General features: G+C 41.9%; 1 protein-coding gene and 1 long non-coding RNA gene across 7 annotated transcripts in view; one reads left to right on the top strand and one right to left on the bottom strand.

Annotated features, from left to right (window-relative positions):
- PTPRN2 (protein tyrosine phosphatase receptor type N2) overlaps window positions 1–11,708 on the top strand; it is a 614,238-nt gene extending 602,530 nt beyond the window's left edge. Inside the window, exons 22-23 of the mRNA XM_083466687.1 lie at window positions 3,481–3,554; window positions 7,280–11,708. Coding sequence (XP_083322813.1) covers window positions 3,481–3,554; window positions 7,280–7,351 — 146 coding nt within the window. The 3' untranslated portion in view covers window positions 7,352–11,708. The remainder of the gene's footprint in view (window positions 1–3,480; window positions 3,555–7,279) is intronic.
- The window catches only part of LOC310689568, a 121,018-nt gene that overhangs the window by 44,665 nt on the left and 52,318 nt on the right, over window positions 1–24,035 (bottom strand). The window lies entirely within an intron of this gene.

Here is a 24,035-nt window from a genome sequence, read left to right as displayed (position 1 = left end):
AGGATGGCAAATATACCTAGCAGGCATTTCTGAAACCTGGTGAGATGAGACTCATGACTAGAATGTAAGAATTGAGGGGTATAACCTGCTCAAAAGAAATAGACCAAACAGGAAAGGGGGGAAGTAGCATTATACGTAAAGGAAGTGTACACTTGTAAAGAAATCCATGACCTGTAGCACAGAAGGAAGATTGAGAGTTTAGGTGTAAAAATTATAGGAGAGACAAACAACAAAGTGCCTTCCAACTCTACAATTCTATGATTCCAATGTACAGTCGTACCTTGGTTGTTGAACGGAATCCGTTCTGGAAGTCCGTTCGACTTCCAAAAATGTTCAACAACCAAGGCACAGCTTCCGATTGGCTGCAGGAGCTTCCTGAACACAATCGGAAGCCGCGGCGGACATTCGGTTTCCAGAGAACGTTCGCAAACCGGAACACTCACTTCCAGGTTTGCGGTGTTTGGAAGCCAAAATGTTCGACTCGCAAGGCGTTCAGGAGCCAAGGTACAACTGTATATATTATGTGCATCTATTAAAAATAAGGATGAAGCCAGCTGAGAGATAGTGATATAGTCAGGGTTGTGTGTAGTGGTTGACATGCCGACCTTTGATTTGGGCAGAGGTTGGTTTCCAATTGCTCATTCTTAGGCCCATCACCATTTCTCAACCTCTTCTACATTACCATAAGTTCCTGGCAGGAAGGGTATGATACAAATGTGTGAACATGGAAGGTTCCCTCAGTATCACTTCTTCCTCTACAAATGGATATATTATAAACTCACCCAGACCATGAGGGTTAAACCAAAATGCTTCTATAAATAAAATTTCCCATTTCCCCCCAATTATTCAAAGAACATTTTTAAAAAACTCAAATTATTCAGCTAAAACTTGTGGTGTTGACAGCAGAGCTTGTTTGGTTGTTCCCACCTAGGATTATTACTCTGCAGCTGTCTGAAATGCAGATTAAGTAAGTGCCTCAGGGTGACATGGGAAGATCAGTCTCTTAGCTGGGAATTAATTGAAATCCAAGTCTTCTGAGTCCAGCACCACATCTGCTAGGTGTACTCTCTGCTGCTACATTTGACAATTTCTTTGAAAAAGAAACAGGTAGTTTTAATACAACCTGAGCAGTAGGTAATTCACTGGGCCTTTTGTACTGCCATTCATTTCAACGTGAACTTTATATGTAACCAAAGTAGGTATAAAAAGTTTAAATGGTAGCCTTTACAGCAGTGGTATTATGGTAAGTTATTTAGGTTCACCCCATGTTGCTGCAGCACCATTTAAAGGCTCAGCAACATATGGGAGGGTCTGACCATGCACATAATTATCACCCAGCAATCATCAGGAGTTATGACTGGGTGGAAAGAACCATTGCAAATGGTCCCGCTTATGTGGTACCAGGCCTTTAAATGTTACAGCTCCCACCCCAATAATGTCAAAGGCATTAATAGCCTAGCATTTTTCTTCCGACATTGTCTTCCCATCCTAATAATATCTTCTGCATATCATATCTATGACTGAATTTTTGTGAAACTTGGAACAATTTATAACCCATAGTTTTATCTGCCCATCTAGGGTTATGTTAATTGGTTTTTAATTTAATTTTGCATTTCACTCTTCCTCCAAGAAGCTCAGGAAGGAATATATGCGATCATCCTACTTTATCCTTGCAACAGCTGAGGCTAAAGGAGAGTGAATATCCACTATACCACACTAAAGGAGTAACTAGCTCCTGTTGAATGTTCCACAATTACTAAAAGTGAGCGTCACTCAGAATTTTGTAGGCTTTGTCCTGAAAGCACCATGTGGTTACATAGCATACAATTCTGGTGACCCTCCTACAAGCCAGAATTCTTAATCCTCCTGAGATTCTGTAATCCCTATGCCAGCTGCTTAATGCCAGACTTCTTGCTTCCCTACCACACAAGGGGAAAGAGGGCTTAAATCTACATTTATGAATGTGGTTTCTTTCCCTGACCGCCAAGCAAAATAGGATCCAGTCCACTTTGGTAGCTTCATTCTGTTATTCTTAGTGCAGAAATTTTGTTCAAAGTTCCAGTAACGCTTAAGACAACTCACGGAATCTTCTCCCTTCGCGTGCTAACCATATGGTGCTTTAAAAAAAAACCACAGCAAGAAGTTACTACTTTGTACTGCAATCTTACACTTAAACTGGTTGTGTAAATCCGCCACAAATATTTATTTACTTTTGTGTGTGTGGTGTTTTGTATAGTTCACAATGTGGGTAGTGAGAGTTTCTTATGTAGGATCTTATGAGTCTTCAGTTTAGCCTGTTTTACACCCCCAGGCCACATGGAAAGGCACGGCAAGAGAAACTGAGACAATGCTAGGCAAATCAATAGCCTTAACAAAGCAGAGATCACTACTGAAAAATAATGGTTTAATGTAAGCATAAATGGATCCTCACTGTGGTTTAAAAAAAAGACCCTAATTTCAGATATGATCTTGAATCCTGGAATGAGGACCACTGGGAAAATAGTTCTCATTAAACATGTTTTTAAAAAAACTTTTACTGTTCTTTTTGGAGATTATATATATATAAAATCTCCTTAACTCATCAGCATTCTGCAAACCACATTTGGGGCCGCTTTACCTTATAGTGCCTATATGAGAACAAAAGGAAGCACCAGAAAGTTAAACTGGCTGCTCATGTTCTTAAAAAATGTACAAGGAAGAATATTAGCACAATGCCCACCTTGCAATTATTTTAAGTTACAAAAGATCAAGACACAAACCCCCACTCAAAAATATTAATCTAATATGGATTTTAGTATTTTAGTCCAATGGCAGAAAATGAAAAAATACAGACCCTTCCTGTGTGTGTGTGGTTTTTTAAAATAAACTTTAAAGGTGCCATGCGGGGGAGGGGGGAACCCTACAGCTGTCTGCCTATCTGGCAGCCTTGATCTACTCTTGAGGAGCGTCTGTGCCTGCAAATTTTACCCACTTTTGCCAAGAGAGTGAATGTGGAACACAAATATTGTTATACACAGAGTGGCTCAGGACTCAAATCACAGACAGACAAGAGCAACCTAGGAACAGATTTTTTTTGGGGGGGGGAGGTTAAAGCACAGATTCAAAATGAATCCTGAGGCCAGTTCACACCCCTAATATATACATTTACGAATGAGTTTGAAACACTGAGTTAATTGTCAATAAATGCATTTTGCTGCCTGTCAGCATCAATACAGACATCTTTTAACGATCCTTTATCATTTTTCTCTCAAAAAAATAACTAATGCTAATCAAAGCTATCCTTGGCTTTATTCTTCCTGCGTTTCTGAATGCCAATTCTTGAGCAGCATGCCAAGTCTGCTGAGAGATGACTGTATAATTTTCAATTGGGCTCGTAGCCCAAAGGGAATCCAGTAGCAGGAGATTGACAGATGGAGCATATATTATCATCACTTTGAACTCAGTCCAATTGGTGATTTATTTTATTTTTATTTCCGGCAGGTGCTAAAGAGATTGATATTGCTGCTACTCTGGAGCACTTGAGAGACCAGAGACCTGGCATGGTCCAGACAAAGGTACTGTCAATAAATCCACTTGGGCTAAATACCTTAATGCTTTGCTTTAGTTCTCCCAAAAGAAAAGGAGGATAGGGCACAATTTAAGACAAAGTGCATTCTTTTGTGTTTGCTTTTTCTTCTGAAAATTCTTACTGTAGATCTGGATTGAAATGTTAAATATAAGCAATCTTTAGATGACTAAAGAAAATATGTGTTCAGAAGAAAACACTCTCCTAATCTTCAAGGATAGGCTACTTCCTAAGAAAATAATGCAAGTTCACTGAAAATATAGTGACCGTTATCTGAATGGTAGGGTTCGTCAAGCATACTTAGCAAGAAGGCTGGAGTTCAAGAAGAGTTTGGATTTGATATCCCGCTTTATCACTACCCTAAGGAGTCTCAAAGCGGCTAACAATCTCCTTTCCCTTCCTCCCCCACAACAAACACTCTGTGAGGTGAGTGGGGCTGAGAGACTTCAGAGAAGTATGACTAGCCCAAGGTCACCCAGCAGCTGCATGTGGAGGAGTGGGGAAGCGAACTCGGTTCCCCAGATTACGAGTCTACCGCTCTTAACCACTACACCACACTGGCTCTCGAGACAAGATTCTCAAATTAGGACAAAATAGGTTAAACATTAAGTTGATGGAATATGTCAAAGAAATAAGTTTGAAAAAGTTAGAAGTCTTAAGTAGAAGTACTACTAGGTCACAGGAGGCCTAGTAGTACCAGGTATGTATTGGCTTGGATCTAAAAGTTCCTTCTTCTCATGCCGTGACACTTCTGCTTATGCAAGTATGAGTCTCCTGTTTTCACCAATTCCTTCTTCCTGCTAGGGCCACAGCCCATGCTGTTCCGAAGGTTTCCCTAATCCTCAAGAGCAGGTTTTTGGAAGTTGGGTAAGGGACTAGAGTGGGAAGTGGAAGGCAGCAGAGCTCCGTTATTTGAGTAGGAAGTATGTTAATGGGAGTCAGGATCCAAACCTTTATCACTTCCGAAAGTGATTTTGATAGGAGAAACCACCGCTAGGGAGACAGAACAGGTTGAAATAAAAATAATAAAGTTATGTAATAATAGATTATTTACGCAAATTGAATAAGTAAATGTAAAGTCGTGCTACGATGGGAGATACATGTTCCAGTAATCCTCTTTGAAGGATGTGTGTGTTAGTTACGCAAGTAGAAGACCACTTGCACAACTCAAATTTCTTGTCCACTTCTCCTCTGCACCTCTCCCTGTAGCCTTCATAAAGCTTCTCCAGAGGGTGGTTGGGGATTGTAGGCTCCGTTGTATAGGACTGTAGTAGACTGGAGGGATTGTGTGAGATTGCAAGACTCCCTCCACCCAGTTTCAGGTGATTCTCCCCCACCTTCTGCAGCAGACCTAGAACAACACAGCCCACCCTGTTCAGAGTGGGGACCCAACTCTCTGGAATGGCTTTTCCAAGGGTGCAGAGGAGAAAGTTTGATTGTGCAGGATGTTTTCCGCTCAGGCAGCCATTGGATCAAACCCAACAATTTAAAAAAATGTCTAAGAGCACAATTAATTAAATAAATAAATAAATTCTGATTTATTCTATTCATTTACGTTTTGCATGTAGTCACAGATCGGCTCTGGGCTAAAGCTTTTTTAAAAAAAATGTATTTGAAAGGACTTCAATAGTATCAGGCTAAAGTTATTGATGATCTGGTATTTTAAAAAAATGGATTCAAGGTTTTGCTCACCTTCCTTTTAACTATTCATCCCCTTGTTCAAATTGCCCAAATTACCTTGTTGTGCCAAGGACACTGCAAACTCTAAATATTTGGCTATGAGCCAGTAATGGGCAGTCTCCAGAGAATTTTGTACATGTGATAGATTTAAAAAAACCATGTTCTCTCCCAGCTGAATACAAATAAGGGATGAACCTCTTACAGTAATTTAAAACAGTGGATTAAAAATCAGGATAGAAATGCCAATTAGAGTGTATCTCTAGGCAAAATAAACAGCAGTGACATTGGGTTTACAAGCAGACACTGCACCATGTTTTCATAGCTCACTGGTGGGTGGAAATGATCCCTTTCAATATGTTTGTTGCTGTTTTTAATCATGACTGTCTTCCCTATATTTGGGGTCTAGGGGTTACGGGGAGACACTTAGCAATCCACATAAAATGAACGCACATTTTCTCCTAAAATTTATATCCCACCTTTCTTTCGTTACGAAACCCGAGGTGGTGCCTTTATGGTTTCCAAGTAGTCTCTCAATTATGGTTGTAATTTTTTTAGTGATTATGTTATGTACATCTGGATCCTGGTGATAAGGATAGACATACACATCTGATTAAATGCATACATGTAGAATCTTGGAAGTGAGCTGCTAGCATGCAATTCCCAGAGTTTAAGTAGTAAAACCTCTGAAAATCTTGTGACACAGTTGCACAATAATTGGCCTAAAAGAGGGCTGGGAACGCTGCATCCCCTCCAGATGATGGGGGACTCCCCATCAGCTCTGACCACTGACCACACCAGGTGTGGTTGGTGGAAGTTGCAGTCCAGAAATATCTGGAGAGCCACAGGTTCCTCAGCCCTGTTCTATAATCGCCAGGTGTTGAAACTAGGAGAGTGTGGGCAGATCTACACTACACATTTAAAGCTCACCCAATGCACATAGCTTCCCCCCAAAGAATCCTGGGAACTGTAGTTTGTTGGGAATTATAGCTCTGTGAGAAGGAAACCACAGTTCCCAGGATTCTTTGGGAAAAGTCATGTGTTTAAAATGTGCATTGGGTGTGCTTTGTATCTCAGGTGGAGGGAAAGTCCTTGTGGTGTAGTGGTTAAAGTATCAGTCTACAACCTGGGAGACCAGGGTTCAAATCCCCACTCAGCAGTGAAACTCACTGAGTGGTCTTGGGGCCAGTGACTGCCTCTCAGCCTAACCTGCCTCACATGGCAGTTGTGGGGATTAAATGGGGAGAACACTACCTTGAGTTCCTTGAGAGCCAGTGTGGTGTAGTGGTTAAGAGCGGTAGTCTCGTAATCTGGGGAACCGGGTTTGAGTCTCCGCTCCTCCACATGCAGCTGCTGGGTGACCTTGGGCCAGTCATACTTCTTTGAAGTCTCTCAGCCCCACTCACCTCACAGGGTGTTTGTTGTGGGGGAGGAAGGGAAAGGAGAATGTTAGCCGCTTTGAGACTCCTTAAAGGGAGTGAAAGGCGGGATATCAAATCCAAACTCCTCCTCTTCTTCTTCAATAATAAAAAGGTGGGATATAAATGCAATAATAAATTAATAAATAATTGGGAGCCCCATATGGGCTGCTCTCATTCTCTCAAAGAAAGAGAGGGGTTGTGTATATGTATATATAAGGAATACACAACGTGTCTTGTTGATTATGTTAGGTCTGAGGCCTGTTTCCTATGTTACTCTCCCTGTTCCCTATGCTTTGCTGTCCAGTTTTCCCATACAAACTGGCAAAATTTCCAGGTTGATCACTGCTCACAGGCCATTCATGTAGGCTAATAGCTAGCATTACTAATGGTGCTGATGAGTTATTTGTAGTTAAGGTCACTCTGAGCTGCAGTGATTCAGCCACATGGTGGGCACACATTGAGTCTATAATCTTAATCTCAGGACATTTTCTTCGTCGCCTCTTTTTTGTTGTTGTTGTTCTGTTCTATACAGTTAGTCCCTAGATATTTTGCTAAATGTTTCACCAGGATTCCTGGAAATGCTCCAGAACATTAATCCCGACTGTTCTATCTACAGGAACAGTTTGAGTTTGCATTGACGGCAGTTGCAGAAGAAGTGAACGCAATCCTCAAAGCTCTTCCGCAGTGAGCGACTCCTCGTCCCCGGAAGGTTCCCAAGGCGCTCGTCTCCCTCTTCCATTATCCTCGGTCCCTGTGAATGTCATTGGAAACCGTGGCCTGACCTTAACTTGTGTGTCTGCTATTGTAACCACATATCGATAGGGATCTTTACAAACTTCTATTGCCGGTTAAAAGTCCAGCAGTTAATGTATATCCTTGTTCTTGTTATGGTATTCAGAAATAATACACACTGAGACATTGGCTTAAGAGACAAGAACAATCCCTCTAGTTCCTCTTAACATCCATGATGTTCTGAATCTCATGCGTTGAAAGCACATGTACACCTTGTTAATAGAAAACACACCGTGTTGTGGATGCGCAGTGCATTCAGTGTATCTTTGGCAACATAGTGCTCTCTTGTGTATCTGTAAACTTCTCCAGGACTGAATAAAAGAGGCAGGGGGCCTAATTATTACTTTTTTGAAAATAATAAAAAAAACAAGCGTAGGGGGTTGTTCTTACAAAGGCCAAGCAAGACCAGAGAACAATGCCACGTGTTAGTAAACACAGCTCCGACTTCTTGCATAAAGAGGCTGCGCCACTTCATGCTGCGCTTGGCAAAAGGAACACTTTTCTTAACGGTTGTTTACTTTCCATCTTCTGTGCAATGAATAGAGGCAAATCTGAGCTCTTAAGTCCAGAGACCCGCACAGTTAGCACAACCAGGGATAAAAAGTCGGTCACGTTAGCAGGAGCCCAAGTTTCCAAAGAGCACAGCAAACTTTTTTATTGTGAATCACTGCCCTAATAGAGGGAAAGAAAGGCAAAGTAATTGAACTTCACAAGAGGGTTTGAAAGCCTCTGTGTTGGCAAACTGCTGAATGTTGGTTTTCTTTCTTTCTTTCTTTTTTAGAATTAGAAGAGAAATTGCATCTACCGTTGTGTTTATATCTCGAGATTAATTTACCTTTTTAAAAAATCCAAAAGTGCATGCTTTTTTAAAGACCGGTAAAGAGATTTTTTTAGGAGCTTTCGGTCATATCTGATTGAATTGCTAGCATATAGTTATTCAAAATTATAGCAGGTTCCTTTTTCCACTTGATTCCCAAATTTGCAGAATAATTTAAAACCAATAGTTGTTGCCTTTAGTTCTTAATCCACTTACAAGTAGCCTTATTTTACATCATGTTACTTGCACACAAGTGCTTTTAGGATTGCTATCTTTTACTATAAAACTGTCCAATAATTCCCTTTTAAACATAAGAGGGAGTGATCCAGCCTCCTCCTATTGCACATGCAAAGCTGCATACAAAGAGGCTTCCATGCCCCTGGCATTTGCTGATTTCAATTTGCTGATTGAAACGTGCTTTTGCAGGAAACATCTTCATTTGCTTGAGCTTTGAATTAAAGAAGATTACTTGAATTACTGTGTAGTATGCTAGCTATTAATTATTTGTTTCCATGCTTCTAGCACTTAACTGTGGCTCTCAATCTGAGGTGTGTGTCTGTAAATTTCTGTACAGTTACGTTTTGTTTTAAATGTATAATTTGGCTAGAACAGTTAGATCACAGCATCCTGTGAATGAAATCACATGTTTCAATTCTTGAGCACAATCCACCAAGCACAGCTGAAGCACACTCTTGTCGGTTTCAATGGGACTTCCATGGCCCATCCACCGGCCACTACTGCTACGCATCCTGTCTTCATCACACTTGCAAGCCCCACTGAAATATACGGAAGATGTGCATTAGCAGCGCTTAGAGGATTAGACCCTTATCTCCATTGTTTAATGTAAGCATCTATGCGGCCTCCTAGTAATTAAAGAATTGTTTTTAAAAGCTCCAGATGTGTTAGCTTTCGTGCGTACATTTCTGCACACAGTTCCTGGCACATGGAAAATGTTTGGTTTGCACATTTCATTAGCGTATTACTCCTGCAGAACAGTTAAAGAAGACTACTCTATCCTCTTTGTCTACGCCTGCTGTATATTTAGCCACATCTTTTATTCCATGGCATCAGCACTTTAGATCTTCTGTAATAATAATTAAAATGGAAAGCTTTAGGGTGTGGTTAAGGTAAGGGTCTGGGCCTTTTCATTGGTTATTTTTTTCTTAACAGGTTTCCTTTATTACTTTAGGAGTTTAGGGAAGGGGGGGGGGAAATCAGTTGAACAGCATCTGCTAGCATTCTGAATTCGATTTACTGGAGGTAAACGGTTTGCTATGGATTTCTGCACACTCATGCATCAACTTTGAGATCAAAGCATAGATTCCGAAAAGGGAAGCTCAGCATACAACTCTTTGTTATGAAATCCTGTATTCTTGGGGATGGTGTGTTACAGTGGTCCCTCGGTTTTCGAATGTTTTCGTCTGTTGACGAACATTTCGGTTTTCAAACGCCGTAAACCCGGAAGTAAACACTTTGGTTTTCGATCACACCTTGGAAGTCAAACATGCCACGTGGCTTCTGTATTGAGTTTTCTGTTTTCGAACGTTTCAGAACTCAGAACAGTCTTCTGGAACAGATTACATTTGAAAACCGAGGTACCACTGTACTAGCCTGCAAAGAAATGTCAGTGGATTTAGGGCAAATCATGCCATTGGTCCACATCTGGGGGAATCTGGTGCACTGTTTAGTTGGTTCACTCCCATCTGTGTTTCAACCTACATTGATCTCTGCTTTCAACATGGTTGAAAACGACCCTACTTTGGACCAGGATGAGCTGAGTGGTCTTCAGGGTTGAGTTCCCATGATAAAAAAGGGGAATGTTCGGGTGTGGAGAGAACCTGCCCTCTTCCAAGACATGTCTACTGTGTCTGGTTATGCTTCCCACTAAAGAGGATTCTGGATATGCCCTTATATCTGCAGTGCACCATGCTGGCCACCACTCCAGGTCTACATTCAACCAGCTATTAAAAACTATTTGCAAAACCCACTGAAAGAAAGAAAAGCCAGCTATTTTGTACGCTAGTTACTCACTAAGTCTTTAAGGGATCCCAGTTATTGGAAAGAATAACTAGCCTTCCTATCTGTATGAATAGTTTCTTATCGGCAAGAAAAGTTTTTAAATAACCTGAGTAAGCATGCATAGGATTGTGCTGCAAGTCCATTTTTCTTTGTCCTTCTGATCTCCCTTTCCCAGCTCTAGAGGTGCTAAAGTATCCATGATTAAAGTATTTCATACTCTCTTAAGCCTGCTGTCTTGGAATGCTGATTTATAAGTCCCACTGAAGGCAAGACACTCTACAGAGCAAACGTGTATAATTTGAACTGTAGGCGGTTACTTCTGTTTCTGTTTTAAAGCAATTTCAAGCCTTCTCCCATAGCTCACTGATTGGCTATTCAATCATTTCTTTGAAAGTTTCTAACATAATTCCATGTAAAGGCCCTGAATCCTGCAAGACACATGTTCAGGGACTGTCCACTTTAATCGCACCGTGTCCTTCTTTGAGAAAGGGCGGGGCTTTCAATTCTGCCCTATACATTAAGCCCTAAATCTTAAATATGTTTGGCATTGTTGCACCTGACAACAGTGGCCATCTGTTTGTTCAATACTGCATGAACAACTCCTAATTCAGTAAACAGAACGGTCTGGCAAACCAGATTACTGAAAGCAGGTAACTGTCCTGGGTACCAGTTTTGCAGTACTGTCTCACTCATCCACATCTTGATGAACCCAGGAACTCTGCTCAGATGGACACAGGTTAATATGCCCAATTGCAAGAGAGTGTCTCATACGGTGCAGTCCAGTGTGCTGAGTTTGTATCTAAGCTGGTAGCCATAATAGCACTGATTAATACTTTGCCACTCAAGAGGTTGCCTGTGTGATGTTCCTATGGCTGGGCTCAGAAACTGAATCCAGGCTATATAAGAATATAGCAGTGAACTGCTATACACACATATATTTGGATCAGAATCATGTACATAGAGTGCCATTCTATTAGATACATTTGGCCCACCATCAGCAATCCTCTGCCCTAGAATCTATCCATCTTTCATTCCAATGAATTGTGATTTTAGAATTTTCACCATTTTAATCTCTGTTCTGGATGTATAACTTAAGTGTTCGTAGCTTGTGTTAATAGCTAATTGAGGAAAAGGAATATCACAAGCACTCAGATTTTGGGATGAACTGAACATCTGAGAAGTTCTGCTTTTTATTATTTTATAACTATACTTTTTATCACTGATTAATTTTCAGTACTGCTTTAAATAGTTTAGACTTACAAGGGAAGCGAAGGCATCTCCTAGAACAGTGATGTCACGCTGTTACAATGATATTCTAGGTACTTGGCTCACCTCTGGCAAATCACTGCGTGTTTTTATTCTAATTTCCATACAAACAGGTCCATTCCAACTTCAAAAAGGAAGTTCTAAACTGGGGGGAGGGATGCCACCACGCATATGCTCCTTTTGTGAGTTCCAAATCACTGGGACAGCTGCTCATGTTTCATAGGTTGACCTGCTGCAGACATGCTCCCATGGACATGCTCAGCCTGGCACATGTGTCCTAAAAACCCGAATAAAGCTTATGGGGATGGCATAAGTCATGGGCATTTCCACAGTTGCCAATTTCATGGGGAAGAGCCACACAAGGCATCATTCTCATGCAATGGCTTGTTACACAGCAGTGCAAGTACAGCACTGTACAGCAGTGCAAGTGCAGTACAGTATCCAGGATTTCTTATACACAAGAAGAGGCCTTCTGGTTCAGATCAACGGCACATCTAGTCCAATAACCCAAAAGATTAAAAAGTCAGCTCTTCAAAGTTAAATATTAGAGAAGCCACTCTGGCCAATTACGACAACATTAACCATAGATAACAATTTCCTTCTATTGTCCATGCACTTCCCATGAGATTTGTGAGGAGGGGTTTTATAGCTATCACCAAACCTCTTGATGTATAGTTCCATAAAATCCAAATTACAAGGGGCTTGCAGAACAGCCTTCCAAAGTTCCAAAAGCCGGCAGGTTTTCTCCAAGGGTTGCTGGAATGACTCTGGCTCTGAATGGGCTGACGTCACAAATAAATGAAACTCAGTGCATACACAGCCCTTCAGATGAGTGGAATTTAATTCTTCCCCACAGCAGTAACTAAAACCCTAGAGTAAAATGTCCATTGCACATATTTCCTAAAATAGATGTATAATGCTACTCCAACACATCCCACAGAGGAATGGCAGCAGTATTGCCTGTAATTTGGGGGTTTGTGCTTTATTAATCAAGTAGAATGTTAATATAAAACAGCCCAACCTCATAATTACTGGGACAGACATTAATTTTTTTTAAGGAACAAAGCCTGTTTATTGGAATAGAATTATGATTAGTTTTTGTTACAGAACAATAGTTACCTTTTTAATTTACATTTTGCCTATGTGTTTAGGGAACTCTCTTAGTGAACATGTTTCTGATGATTCGCTTTTTTAAAATGTATAGTTGCTATTACTCTGCTTTGCAAACTGTTGCTAGGCTTTTATGCTTAAAACTTCATTTGGCATTTTAAAAACATTTCATCATTTAGGCCGTTTGTAAAAATCTAATAACTGAACAAAAAATGAAATGTGTGAGGCTGAAAGCACAATCCTATACATGCCTATTGCAGACCCAGTCCCATTGACCCAAGGCAATTTACTCCCTGTCAGTTTGTAAAGAATTGCAGCCTTAATCTAATTAAAAGCTTGGCAGATTTCCCCTCTAACAAAACATTAACACCAGCAGGATTTTATCTGACAATGGGTGTGATCCACCAAGTGTGGACCACTTCCATTCATTCCATTCATTTCAGTGTGACTTTGGCAGAGTGCCAGTGGGGTTATGATGTGAGAGCAGGCATTTTAGTGCATGGGTGGGAAGAACCTGTGGCCCTCCAGGTGTTGCCGGACTACAACTCCCATCATCCCTGACCGTTGGCCATACTGGCTAGGAATTGGAGTCTTCCAAGAGGCCACAGGTTCACCATCCCTGTTTTTTAGCAGATCACTCCTGGTGTCCCTCTGCATGGTGTTTGTACCGTATCCATCCAACCACATAACTTGTTTGGTCTTTGAAAAGTTTCTCTTGTTCAGTTAAATATATTAGATATGTATATAATTAAAACAAAAACAAAAAATAGCATACAAAGTATTTTGTTCTACCTCTGTAAAAAAACCACACCTCACTTGTGAATAAAGTTATGCTGTCTGTGGAGTTCTGTGACTACTGCAAAAAAAAGAAAGATAAAAGTCTGTTGTTTTGTTTCTAAAGCAGGGGGGTGGCTTGAAGATGGGGAAGTAAGCTCGAAGGTTCTGGAACTCTTACCCTGCAAGACTGTCTACAACTCTGCCCCCACCAGCTAAATATTTCCTTCCCTTTGCACTGCCATTTACTGCCATCTCTACTGGTCCTGATAGCCCAGAATGCTTCCCCATGATTCTGCAGATGAACACAGATATATGCAGTTTTGAAGAAGGTGGACCTCTTCAATGCATATGCAAATACTATAAGGAAACAAGAGACTGAGCCTGGAACTGGGCACCAGCAGCCACTAGGAAAAGCAAGAACGCAAGTTGAGTATTAATGGGGAAGAGACTGTGGCAGAGAATCAGCTTTGCACAGAAGGTTCAATTCTCAACCTCTCTAGGTTAAGCTGGGAAAGACTCCTGCCTGAGACCCTGGAGAAGTACTGTCAGTCTGTGTAGACAATACTGTGCTAGATGGACCAGTGTATAACACAGCTTATTACGCGCCTATTGCAAAGCCCAAATCCAAGGGCACAGTACTGGAAGCCATTAAAAAAACCTACAGCTGAAAATTGGGTACCAGAGGTAGCAGTCTCATTCCACCTAATAGGAATGAGAACCGAGTGCTGGGCTAGGTGGACCTTTGGCCTGACCCAGCAGGTATTTTCTTGTGCCCACCAGCCCTACTTGCCTACCTGGCAGGTTTAGCCCAGCTACATGTTCATAAGATCTGCATCGAGGAACTCTTGCTAAACTGCAACTTCAGACTCCAGGTGTGGAACTGCACCCAACGATTAAAAACAAGCAAATGGAAATAATAATTTATTTGTACCCTGTCCATCTGACTGGGCTGCCCCAGCCACTCTAGAATGGTCACAAATAGAATCATGGAGTTGCAGAGTTGGAAGGTTACAGATAGGTAGCCGTGTTGGTCTGCCATAGTCAAAATAAAAAATAAAAAATTCCTTCCAGTAGCACCTTAAAGACCAACTAAGTTAGTTCTTGGTATGAGCTTTCGTGTGCATGCACACTTCTTCAGATACACTGAAACAGAAGTTGCCAGCTATCTCACCTATCTGCCAATCTCCCATTCCCACCACCCTTCTGAGTAATACCCCTCCCCACCTTCTCTCTATATAGAAGGATCTGGCAACTTCTGTTTCAGTGTATCTGAAGAAGTGTGCATGCACACGAAAGCTCATACCAATAACTAACTAAGTTGGTCTTTAAGGTGCTACTGGAAGGAATTTTTTATTTTTTATTTTGAGAGTTGGAAGGGACACTGAGGATCAAATTGTCCCACCCTCTGCAAAGCAGGAATATGCAGCTGTCCCATATGGGAATCGAACTTGCAACCTTGGCATTATCAGCACCATGCTCTAACACTAGCATGTTAAGAAATGCATAGGGAGAAGGAACATTTGTTTCTGGCATGTTCGTGCTCTACAGAGGAGCATATGGGACCTGGGAGACCAGGATTTGAATTGCGATTCAGCGCTCATTTATGGAACTCACCTAGGGCTAATTGCTGTCTCTGAGCCTCTCTGTCTATTTCACAGGTTGTTGCGAGGATAAATTGGGGAGGTGGAGAATCATATATGCCACTTTGAGCTCCTTTCGAAGACAGGTGGGCAATAAATGGAGTAACAACAATGTAAGAATGAATAATAATGTGATATATGCAGAATGTCTCTTATACCTGCAGTCTGACGAAGGCACAGGCCAGCAAAAGTTTCACAATGTGAATCTACTTATTATGCAGCTTGGCTCTTAAATTCAGTATTGCTGTACTACAAGTCCTGATAGTTCAGGACATGCCAGCAACCTGAAAGCAGAGCTACCTGCCCAAATGCAGGAAGCAAAGTATTTATTGCCTCATTAAAAACTGCTGGAGTGTCTTGCATTCTGAAATTCTGGGAATTTTAATACTTGGGGAATGGGGTGCCGAAGGGAAGTTCTTAGTCCACTGTGTTCATCAATGACAGAAGAAGAAGAAGAAGAAGAAGAAGAAGAAGAAGAAGAAGAAGAAGAAGAAGAAGAAGAAGAAGAAGAAGGGAATATAATGGTATTTGGAGGCAGAACAATAGCGCCAGTCTCTGAGTGACAGTAATGTCTGGCACAAGGATGCTGAGGCTGGTGCCTGTCTCCTGCTGCTTGACACATTATGATGCTGAGTTAGACGCTGCCATGTGTCTCAGTCCTCGTGATTATACACAGGGCGCTGAACTCTCGGTTGACATAGTCGCATCACTAATAAATCCGGCCATCTTTTCAAGGTTTTCAAGCTGGTCTTTAGTCAAGGCCTTGGAAGCACTTGCTCTTTCTCCGTAATCTGAAATTCTCCCCACTACCACTGACTTTGCTAATGTGACAAATCTACAGCCTTGTGGGAATTCAAAAGACAGACAGATACTTCTGCTACACAGGATTGCAGATAGCAAGCTCAGCTCATTCCAGATAATATTTAGTGACAGCAGCCCATTTAGTACGGTATCTTAGCAAATCATCATTTATGTATACACTCATAGAATTGTAGAGTTGGGAGGGACTCCTAGGGTCATCTAGTCCAACCCCCTGCAATGCAGGAATCTCAACTAAAGGGTCCATGACAGATGGCCCTCCAGCCTCTGCTTAAAAACCTCCCAAGAAGGAGAGTCCACAACCTCTCAGGGGAGTCTCTTCCACTGTTGAACAGCTCTTACTGTCAAAAAGTTCTTCCTGATGTTTAGCCAAAATCTCCTTTCTCATAATTTTAATCCATTGGTTTAAGTCCTGCAGGAGAAAACAAGCTTGCTTCCTCTTCCATGTGACAGCCCTTTAGATATCTGAAGATGGCTAGCTTATCTTCTCTCGGTCTCTTTTCCAGGCTAAACATACCCAGCTCCCTCAGCCATTCCTCATCAGGCTGGGTTTTCAGACCCTTGATCATCTTGGTCACCCTCCTCTGCACACGTTCCAGCTTTCCAATATCCTCCTTAAATTGTGGCACCCAGAACTGGACACACAACTCCAGGTGGAGCCTGACATAAGCAGAACAGAGGAGTACAGCTTTCCAAAGTTTTCTGCTTAATACCAACCCCCTGACTCTAATGAGGTGTATATTCTGTCCTCTTTCAAAGGAAGGTCAAAGCAACACACATGGATCTTCCCAGCTGGTTTTCCCACCCAGGCCAAGACAAGAGCTGGAACTACAACAAGCACCCTCAGACGTTTCTGAAGCTTTCTGTACCTGTCTAAGACTTTCTTAAAGAAGACCCAGACCAGAGCCTGAAAGTTCAGTAGACCATGTGTGGCCAATGTGGTAACCTCCAGATGTTTTGAACTACAACTCACATCCTTGCTGCCCATTGGCCATGATGTCTGTGGATGAGTTGAAGTCTGAAGGGCCCTACATTGGCTTCCCCACCATATAACTTTCCTAGAGACCCAAAAGATTAGCAGCATCCACAACTACTATGGTGTGTAGGAATGTATTTCCTTGGCCAAAAGTACTGGCAGCACACCAGCCGCAAGGAAATGCTGCCATGAAAACCCCTTTCACGCATGCACACAGTCACACACTTAACTGGGACTTGTAACATGCAAAAAAGGAGGGGCAACTTGAGTATCTCCACATGGGGAGAAGAAAGCTCCATTTCCACATTTCAAGACAAGTGACAGCATTTGCATTTGCACATCGTCTTGTCATTAGTGCCCAAAATATTATGCCGGTTTTCTTGTTATCACACCACCAAACCCTTTTCAGCAGAATATATATATATATATATATATATATATATATATATATATACACATACATACACATATCTCCTTTGGGCAGACTTTTCAGCCACTTCGTTTACATTGCCTTCACTTGCACTCCTCTTGCCTTCATGTCATCATGAACCAAATGTGATTGCTGGCATGGCACTGTAAAATTATTCTCAGTGCATAGGTCCCGCGGAAGTGAGAGGACAATAAAGCAATGGGAAAGGACTGGACAAGAGTGCATATTTAAAGGGCAGCTGAGGGTAACATTCTACCCGACATAAATTGCTAAGTTCCATCAAAGAATCCCCATACAGGGTGGAATTGAAATTCTTGGGACACGTTCTTCTAAAAGAATAGCCACAGCAAAAGAAGAAGAAATATATATACAGTTAGTGATTAGAGTCATGGGAGAAACCTCTCCTGGGCACAGCTGCCATTGCTTCTGGCTGCAGCTGGTTTCGTTTTCATGCAGAGGCGCACACAATCATGTGTAGAACTCGTTGCAATATGCAATACATAAACCTAGGAACTGCAGGGAGCAGAGGCGCTGGCATAGCACAGCCACGGCAATCAGCAACTCTGGTGTAAGAATAAGCGTTAGAACAGCCTGCGCCAGTCCTCCAGCTGTTTTCGACTACAACTCCCACCAGCCCCAACTTCTTTGGAGAGCGAAAGGTTGGGGAAGGCTGCTTTATAGCAAATGGGAATCAGATGCAATAAAGGCATGCCTTTAGGGAGGGGAACAAAAATAGTTTTCAGAACTAACTCGCCCTGCGTTACCAGAAGATACATAGGATTGTTTATCTTGCGCTCTTTAATGCCATTCATTATGTCACAGAAACGTGATAGATGGGGTCTCATCTGCCTCCTTTCCACAGCCCTAATCTCTTTACTTTTTCCACAGTGGGACGTATTTAACCTCTTCTAATCATTCATCTTGCCTGTCTCCAGAACATTTGCTCATGCTCTGTTTTTAACCAGATTAAGACAGAGGATCCTCACTTTCAGGCCACCTTTATGTGACACCGAATCATGCTGCTAAAATTGTCAGTGGGCAAAGTGATAAATGTGGCACCATTTCCTCGGGTTCCTAGCAAGCAAGCAAGCAAGCTAAATAGGTGTGTGGCCGCAAGTACCCTAACACCAACACATCTCTTACAGAGTGGAATATTTTTCAAAGTAGAAACTGGGCAGATTATATTTGACTGAAGGGGTGCAAAACGTCGGGATGGGGGGGCATTTAAATTAGACCAAGGGGTCATCCAGCCTAGCATTTAATTCCAGGTGCCCCTAAGGGGCTTACAAACAGAGCTGTTCAAGGCGCAAGCAGCCCAGGTGAATTCTTGGGATGGGCCACATTTTTAAGGCTTCAGCACACGATCACTGTGGGACCCCCAAGCCCTAGGAATGACTCAATGCAGTCCAGAGATGGACTATATGACAGAAGAGCACCACGGGGTACAACCAAAAGAGTCTCTCTTCAAAGAGATCTCAGAAGAGCTGGTTCAAAGAACATGGGTGAACTATCGGCCGGTTCAGACTTTGGAATACCAACTACCAAAGTAGCCGCATTTTACCAGCACAACTTCCTGGCAGTGGTTCTCAGGAATATAGAAGCACTTTCATCGCCCCACTCCAGCTACCATACAGAGTGGGGAGGAGAGACAATGCGTGGAGGGTCTTCCAGCATAAGAACCCTTATAGGACTGCTGTGAGGGATTTTGACGGCAAGCTTGCTCTTGAACTACTACGTTGCTGTCTGCACAGATCTAGAAGAGGGGTCCAAAGTGCCATCTGGCCAGTTTATACGTTCAGTTTGGGCTGCTGTCATCTAGGAATGAGATGTTTGAAGGGGCATTGCCTCCTTGACCCTTGCGTATTGCAGCCAATCAAAACTAGCCAGACAGGCTGGCCCGTGCCTCCTTGTGATGTCTCGAATGGGGCCATGATGAGGCTCCTGCCTCAAGATGCCCCACTTGGACCCATGGTTTGTGATAACTACCACCCAGTAACAAACATGTCATTTTTAGGCAAGGTGCTTGAGATAGTGCGGGGTGTTCAACTTCAGATGTTCTGGGAGGAAGCAGATTACCGTATCTAGACTCATTTCAGTTAAGGTGTTGGCATAATCTTAAATGACTTGGGACCCAGATATTGAAGTAGCTTCTTTTCCTAAATCAGCCTGGTTAAGATCTGTAGGAGGACCCTCTTGGTAATCGCTCCACTGAGTCAAACCATGGTGGCCCAGGAAATATCCGTTTCAGCAGCCTCGGAAGTGCAACTCCCTCCCCTTTGCATTAGAGCTCAGGCTGCCATCATCTGTTTTTTGACAGCAGATGAAAACCCATCTGTGCATCTCGGTTCTCGTGGGGATCTGATATCCTTGTTAGGATGATATGACAGTACTGCTGCTGCCTGTCGTTTAGATATGTTTCTTGCTCTTAAAGTGTTTTAAATAATAATAATAATAAATCTTACGAGACCTTTTATGTAACCCGTCTTTGGAGTCACTGAATAATAAAGGGCAGGATATGAACTACTATAATAAACTAACAAACAAACATTTCAAGAAGATTCCAGAGCTGTGGTCCACAAAACAGGAGATGTGAACTTGTTGAAAGACCAGAACTCCTTTCATGATGGCAAATATCTGATTTCATTTTTATTTTTTTAATTGTAAGAAGATTAGGATGGTTTATGCACCCCATCCTGAACTCAAAAACTGCACTAATGTTTGGATCTCCAGTATGCTTTAGATACGAAACATGCCTATGTACACATGCTTCAACATCAGGTATAAAACTGGATATATAAAACTGGATACCAATCAACACAGAGATGGGCGGGGTATAAATAATGAATAAATTATTATTATTATTATTATTATTATTATTATTATTATTATTATTATCATCATCATCATCATCATCATCATATTTTCTGGCATCCTTCCTGCAGAGGGCAGGTTGGACGATTCTTCACATTGTGATTATCAGCTATGATGCCATTTGCAAAGAGGGTATTCTGCAGAATATGGGTTTCCCCAGGAAAAGCAGAAAGAGAACGGGAAAACCACCATGGTTAAATAAGCTATGAATCCCCAGACAGAAATGTGACCAGGAACAGAGCCAAAAGAGAGCAGGAACCCAAATAAGATGATTTAATAAGACAGCCAGCATAAGCCTTAGACTCTCTCAGAACGGCTAAGGCCTCAGGTGTGGTAACAATGGCAAGCTGGCAGGAATACGATCACCTAGGAACAGCGCTTCCCCCTGTACCTCTGCAGGAGGGCTGTGGATGAAAACATCACATCTGTGAATGACAAGCTCTTTTAACCCCAGAGAGAGGAGTATTAATTCATTAGTCAAATTAGGAGGCTAGCTATGACAGACATAACAATATTGGTGGTTTTGAAAGCAAGAAGGAGCAATTCCTTTTAAAAGGACAATCAGGGGAGCACAGAACACAAAGAGCTGAAGCTGCTACTGAAAGGTCAGCCGGCAGAAGACGGAAAGCTACACGGTGTACAAAATTATTATATTGTTCCCATTTATTTCTTTTTATAAAAAAAAAATCCCACAAAGCGTTCCCATAAAAATGCACAAAGTGTGCTACACAATCAGGAATGAACTCTCTAGCACAAAAACAAAAATGTAATTGCAAAAATGCAGTTGGCAACAAGATTAATATTGAAATCGTGCCGCTAGAATCATAAAGCCTCCAAAATCCATATAGACAACATAAATTGCCACAATTTAATCCACAGTGACACACATTTAAGTTTCATTTGAAAGCAAGAGAGTTTTAAACATTCCCTATGTACTTACTGGGTTGTGGCCAGGTATGGGGGGGAAATTAGGTTTCGTTCATATTTAAAGTTGAGCCTTACTAATTTGCATTTCCCAGAATATTATGGGAACTGAAACAAAGCCATCCTTCAAAATTTGCACTTGTTCAAAGCGCCAAATTTGTAATTCAGCCTCTCCAGTCAAATAATGTGTACAAACATACTAAAATACAGTGTGCAAAATAATGTGTGTATTAGTGAAAACAGCATACAAAAAATGTATTATATTGGGGGATTGTGCTCTGAAAAAATGTGCATATTAGGAGAAATTTGCACCAAAATGCTGACGAATTTTATGCATACTTAAAAATGTCACAGACTGATGTGGATAATCTAAGAATAGAAAAAGGAGAAACTGAAGCTGACAGATTCATCCATACCTAATTGTGACCAAATACAATATAAAGTAGGAATTGTTTTCACCAAGCACCTTAAACCAGGTAGAAATATGGAGCCAAGCAAGCCTGAAGGAAAGAATTCCCCAATTTTGACCTCTCTCCTTCAAATACACTGTCCTTGGTACTAAACAAATGGATCTCACAAGGTAGAAGAACCCTGAAGATGGTCTGCTGAAATAACCAAGAAGTCCAGAAGTCTTAAGACAGCATTTCCTAAGGGATGAAAGAAGCTCAGCATATATTGCTATTATCTATCCAGGTTTATCTACAGAGGGTGGGGAAACTTGTGACTCTTCAGATGTTGCTGGACTCCCAACTCTCATCTGTCCCAGCCAGCATGGCCAAAGGACCACAAGTTCCCCACTTCTGATTTACAACCTTGGTTTATCTCCTAGTGATTTGTGGCATGATCACTCATTGCCATTTGTTTTTCTGTCTGTTTCTTCCATTGTCTATTCTTAGCTAATCCACTCTCGGGGTTTTGTTTTCCTTTTTTGTTTGTTTGTCTGGTTCACTGACTCATCCTCATCCCCAGTAAATGCCTGCAAGAAGTTGACCGGCAAAATCTTTTTGAAAATACAATGGTACCTCGAGTTACAGACGCTTCTGGTTACAGACGCCGCTAACCCAGAAATAGTACCTCGGGTTAAGAACTTTGCTTCAGGATGAGAACAGAAATCACGCAGCGGCAGCACAGCAGCAGCAGGAGGCCCCATTAGCTAAAGTGGTGCTTCAGGTTAAGAACCGTTTCAGGTTTCAGAACGAATTAAGTTCTTAACCCGAGGTACCACTGTATATGAAACAAAAAGACGTCCAGATACATCTTTGCCCACCAGGTATTTGAAGGCCATTTGAATTAACCAAGACAGTCAGTCACGACCTTTACTATGAATTCTCAGCCTTTGCAAATGTACATTTTTTAAAAAGTAAAATAAAATCGTAGGCAAGGACTCCAGTGTGGTTGTTATAAGCTTTAGATATCACTCGAAAAATATTTTTTTAAGGAAACTATAATGTTAAATGCAACAGATGGCGAAGAGCACCTTGCGAGGTGGATGATGCAGGCAGAGTCATCGTTGTGCTCCGAGAGTGCTCCCTTCCTCATCTGCTGTTGCCACGTGGGAGCCACACAACACCCTCCTTAGGCAGGGCTTGAGCTTTTCTGAAAGATTTGCATGGACTGTGTGGGTGGAAATATAAGAACAACATATGGTAGTCTAACTTAGCTGTTGCACGTACATAGCAAGTGATCATAAACTTATGTTCCAGCAATAGCTGGTAACTTGATACCAGATTAACGGACAGTTTTGTCTTCCCCAGTCATAGACGGTGTGCTTAGACACGGTGATGGTGTTGGTGGATCAGGGAAGAGCACGTCAACATTGTCCAGTTCGAGAACTATGGGTACCTGCGATGTGCTTTCTGCTGTGATTACACTGTGTCTTTAGTATGTGCAAAACCAGTTAAATGTGAGACTTGTGTCTACATTTGCCTTGCTGCAGTAGCAAAGTCCCGAGAAGGTGGGGAAATGTCACTAAATTCATTAATGGTATTTTGGGCCTGTTATAATAAGGCAGTCTTTTTGTTGTACGCTGTCTTGACAAGACAGCATAGGTCAGGAATCAGAGATGTGTTTTCTTGAACAAAATGTCATGTTACAGGATCACTATCACGCTCTTACGAATGATATGCAATGTAGTTAAGCGTATTCACAACCGCTTCAATGGCCTTAAATGTGCTTAACTCTGAGTTGGACTGTGGCCACAGCCGAACGCCACCTGTGGCAAGAACGGCTTACTGAATAATCTCATGAATGTTTACTCAGGAGTAGCTCATAGGATTGGAACCTTAAGAGATCTAGTAACTGTTCATAAGGGACCATTCTATTTTGTATAGGAAAGGCAGGTTTTGGACAGAACTAGTTCACCACACAGTGAAATATAATAGGTTCCTGGCTGTTCTGAACTGCAATGAGCTCCCAGGAGAACCAGAACGCTTTAAAAAAATGTAGCTATAAAGTTTGAGAAGTAGAAAGAAAATGCATCCTTAAAAGCCCTTTGTTCATTTAGTGCTGAGGAACAACTTGCCCTGCCCAACATTTTGAAGATGAAGACCGAAAGTGCACAAATGTCAGTCCCAAAAGGAGCACTTTTTTGTGGAGGGTCCTTGCTTCCCTCTCCTGCTCTAACCACCAAAGTGCATACCTATCAAACCAACAGGCAGTTTTAGAGCCTTCACACACACACACACACACACACACACACACACACTGCCAGAGCCAGACCCACCAACCCACGTTCCTATGCAGGTAAGCTACAAACTCCCACTGTTACTTGGGTAGCCACACCTCTGGCTCCCCAGCAATGGTGTAGCCCGGGAGGCAGGGACCTTTCTCAGCCTGAGGGCTGCATCGCCTTATTGGCCTGGGCAGGCAAAAAGGGGGCGATCCCAATCCAAATACCTTTATTGCACTAGCCATCGGTTGTGACAAATCTGA

The sequence above is a fragment of the Podarcis liolepis genome (assembly GCF_965112155.1).
Source record: "Podarcis liolepis genome assembly, chromosome: 12".
Taxonomy (NCBI): Eukaryota; Metazoa; Chordata; class Lepidosauria; order Squamata; family Lacertidae; genus Podarcis; species Podarcis liolepis.
Note: the sequence above shows the minus strand (reverse complement) of the source record. Positions and strands in the feature narration are given on the sequence as shown.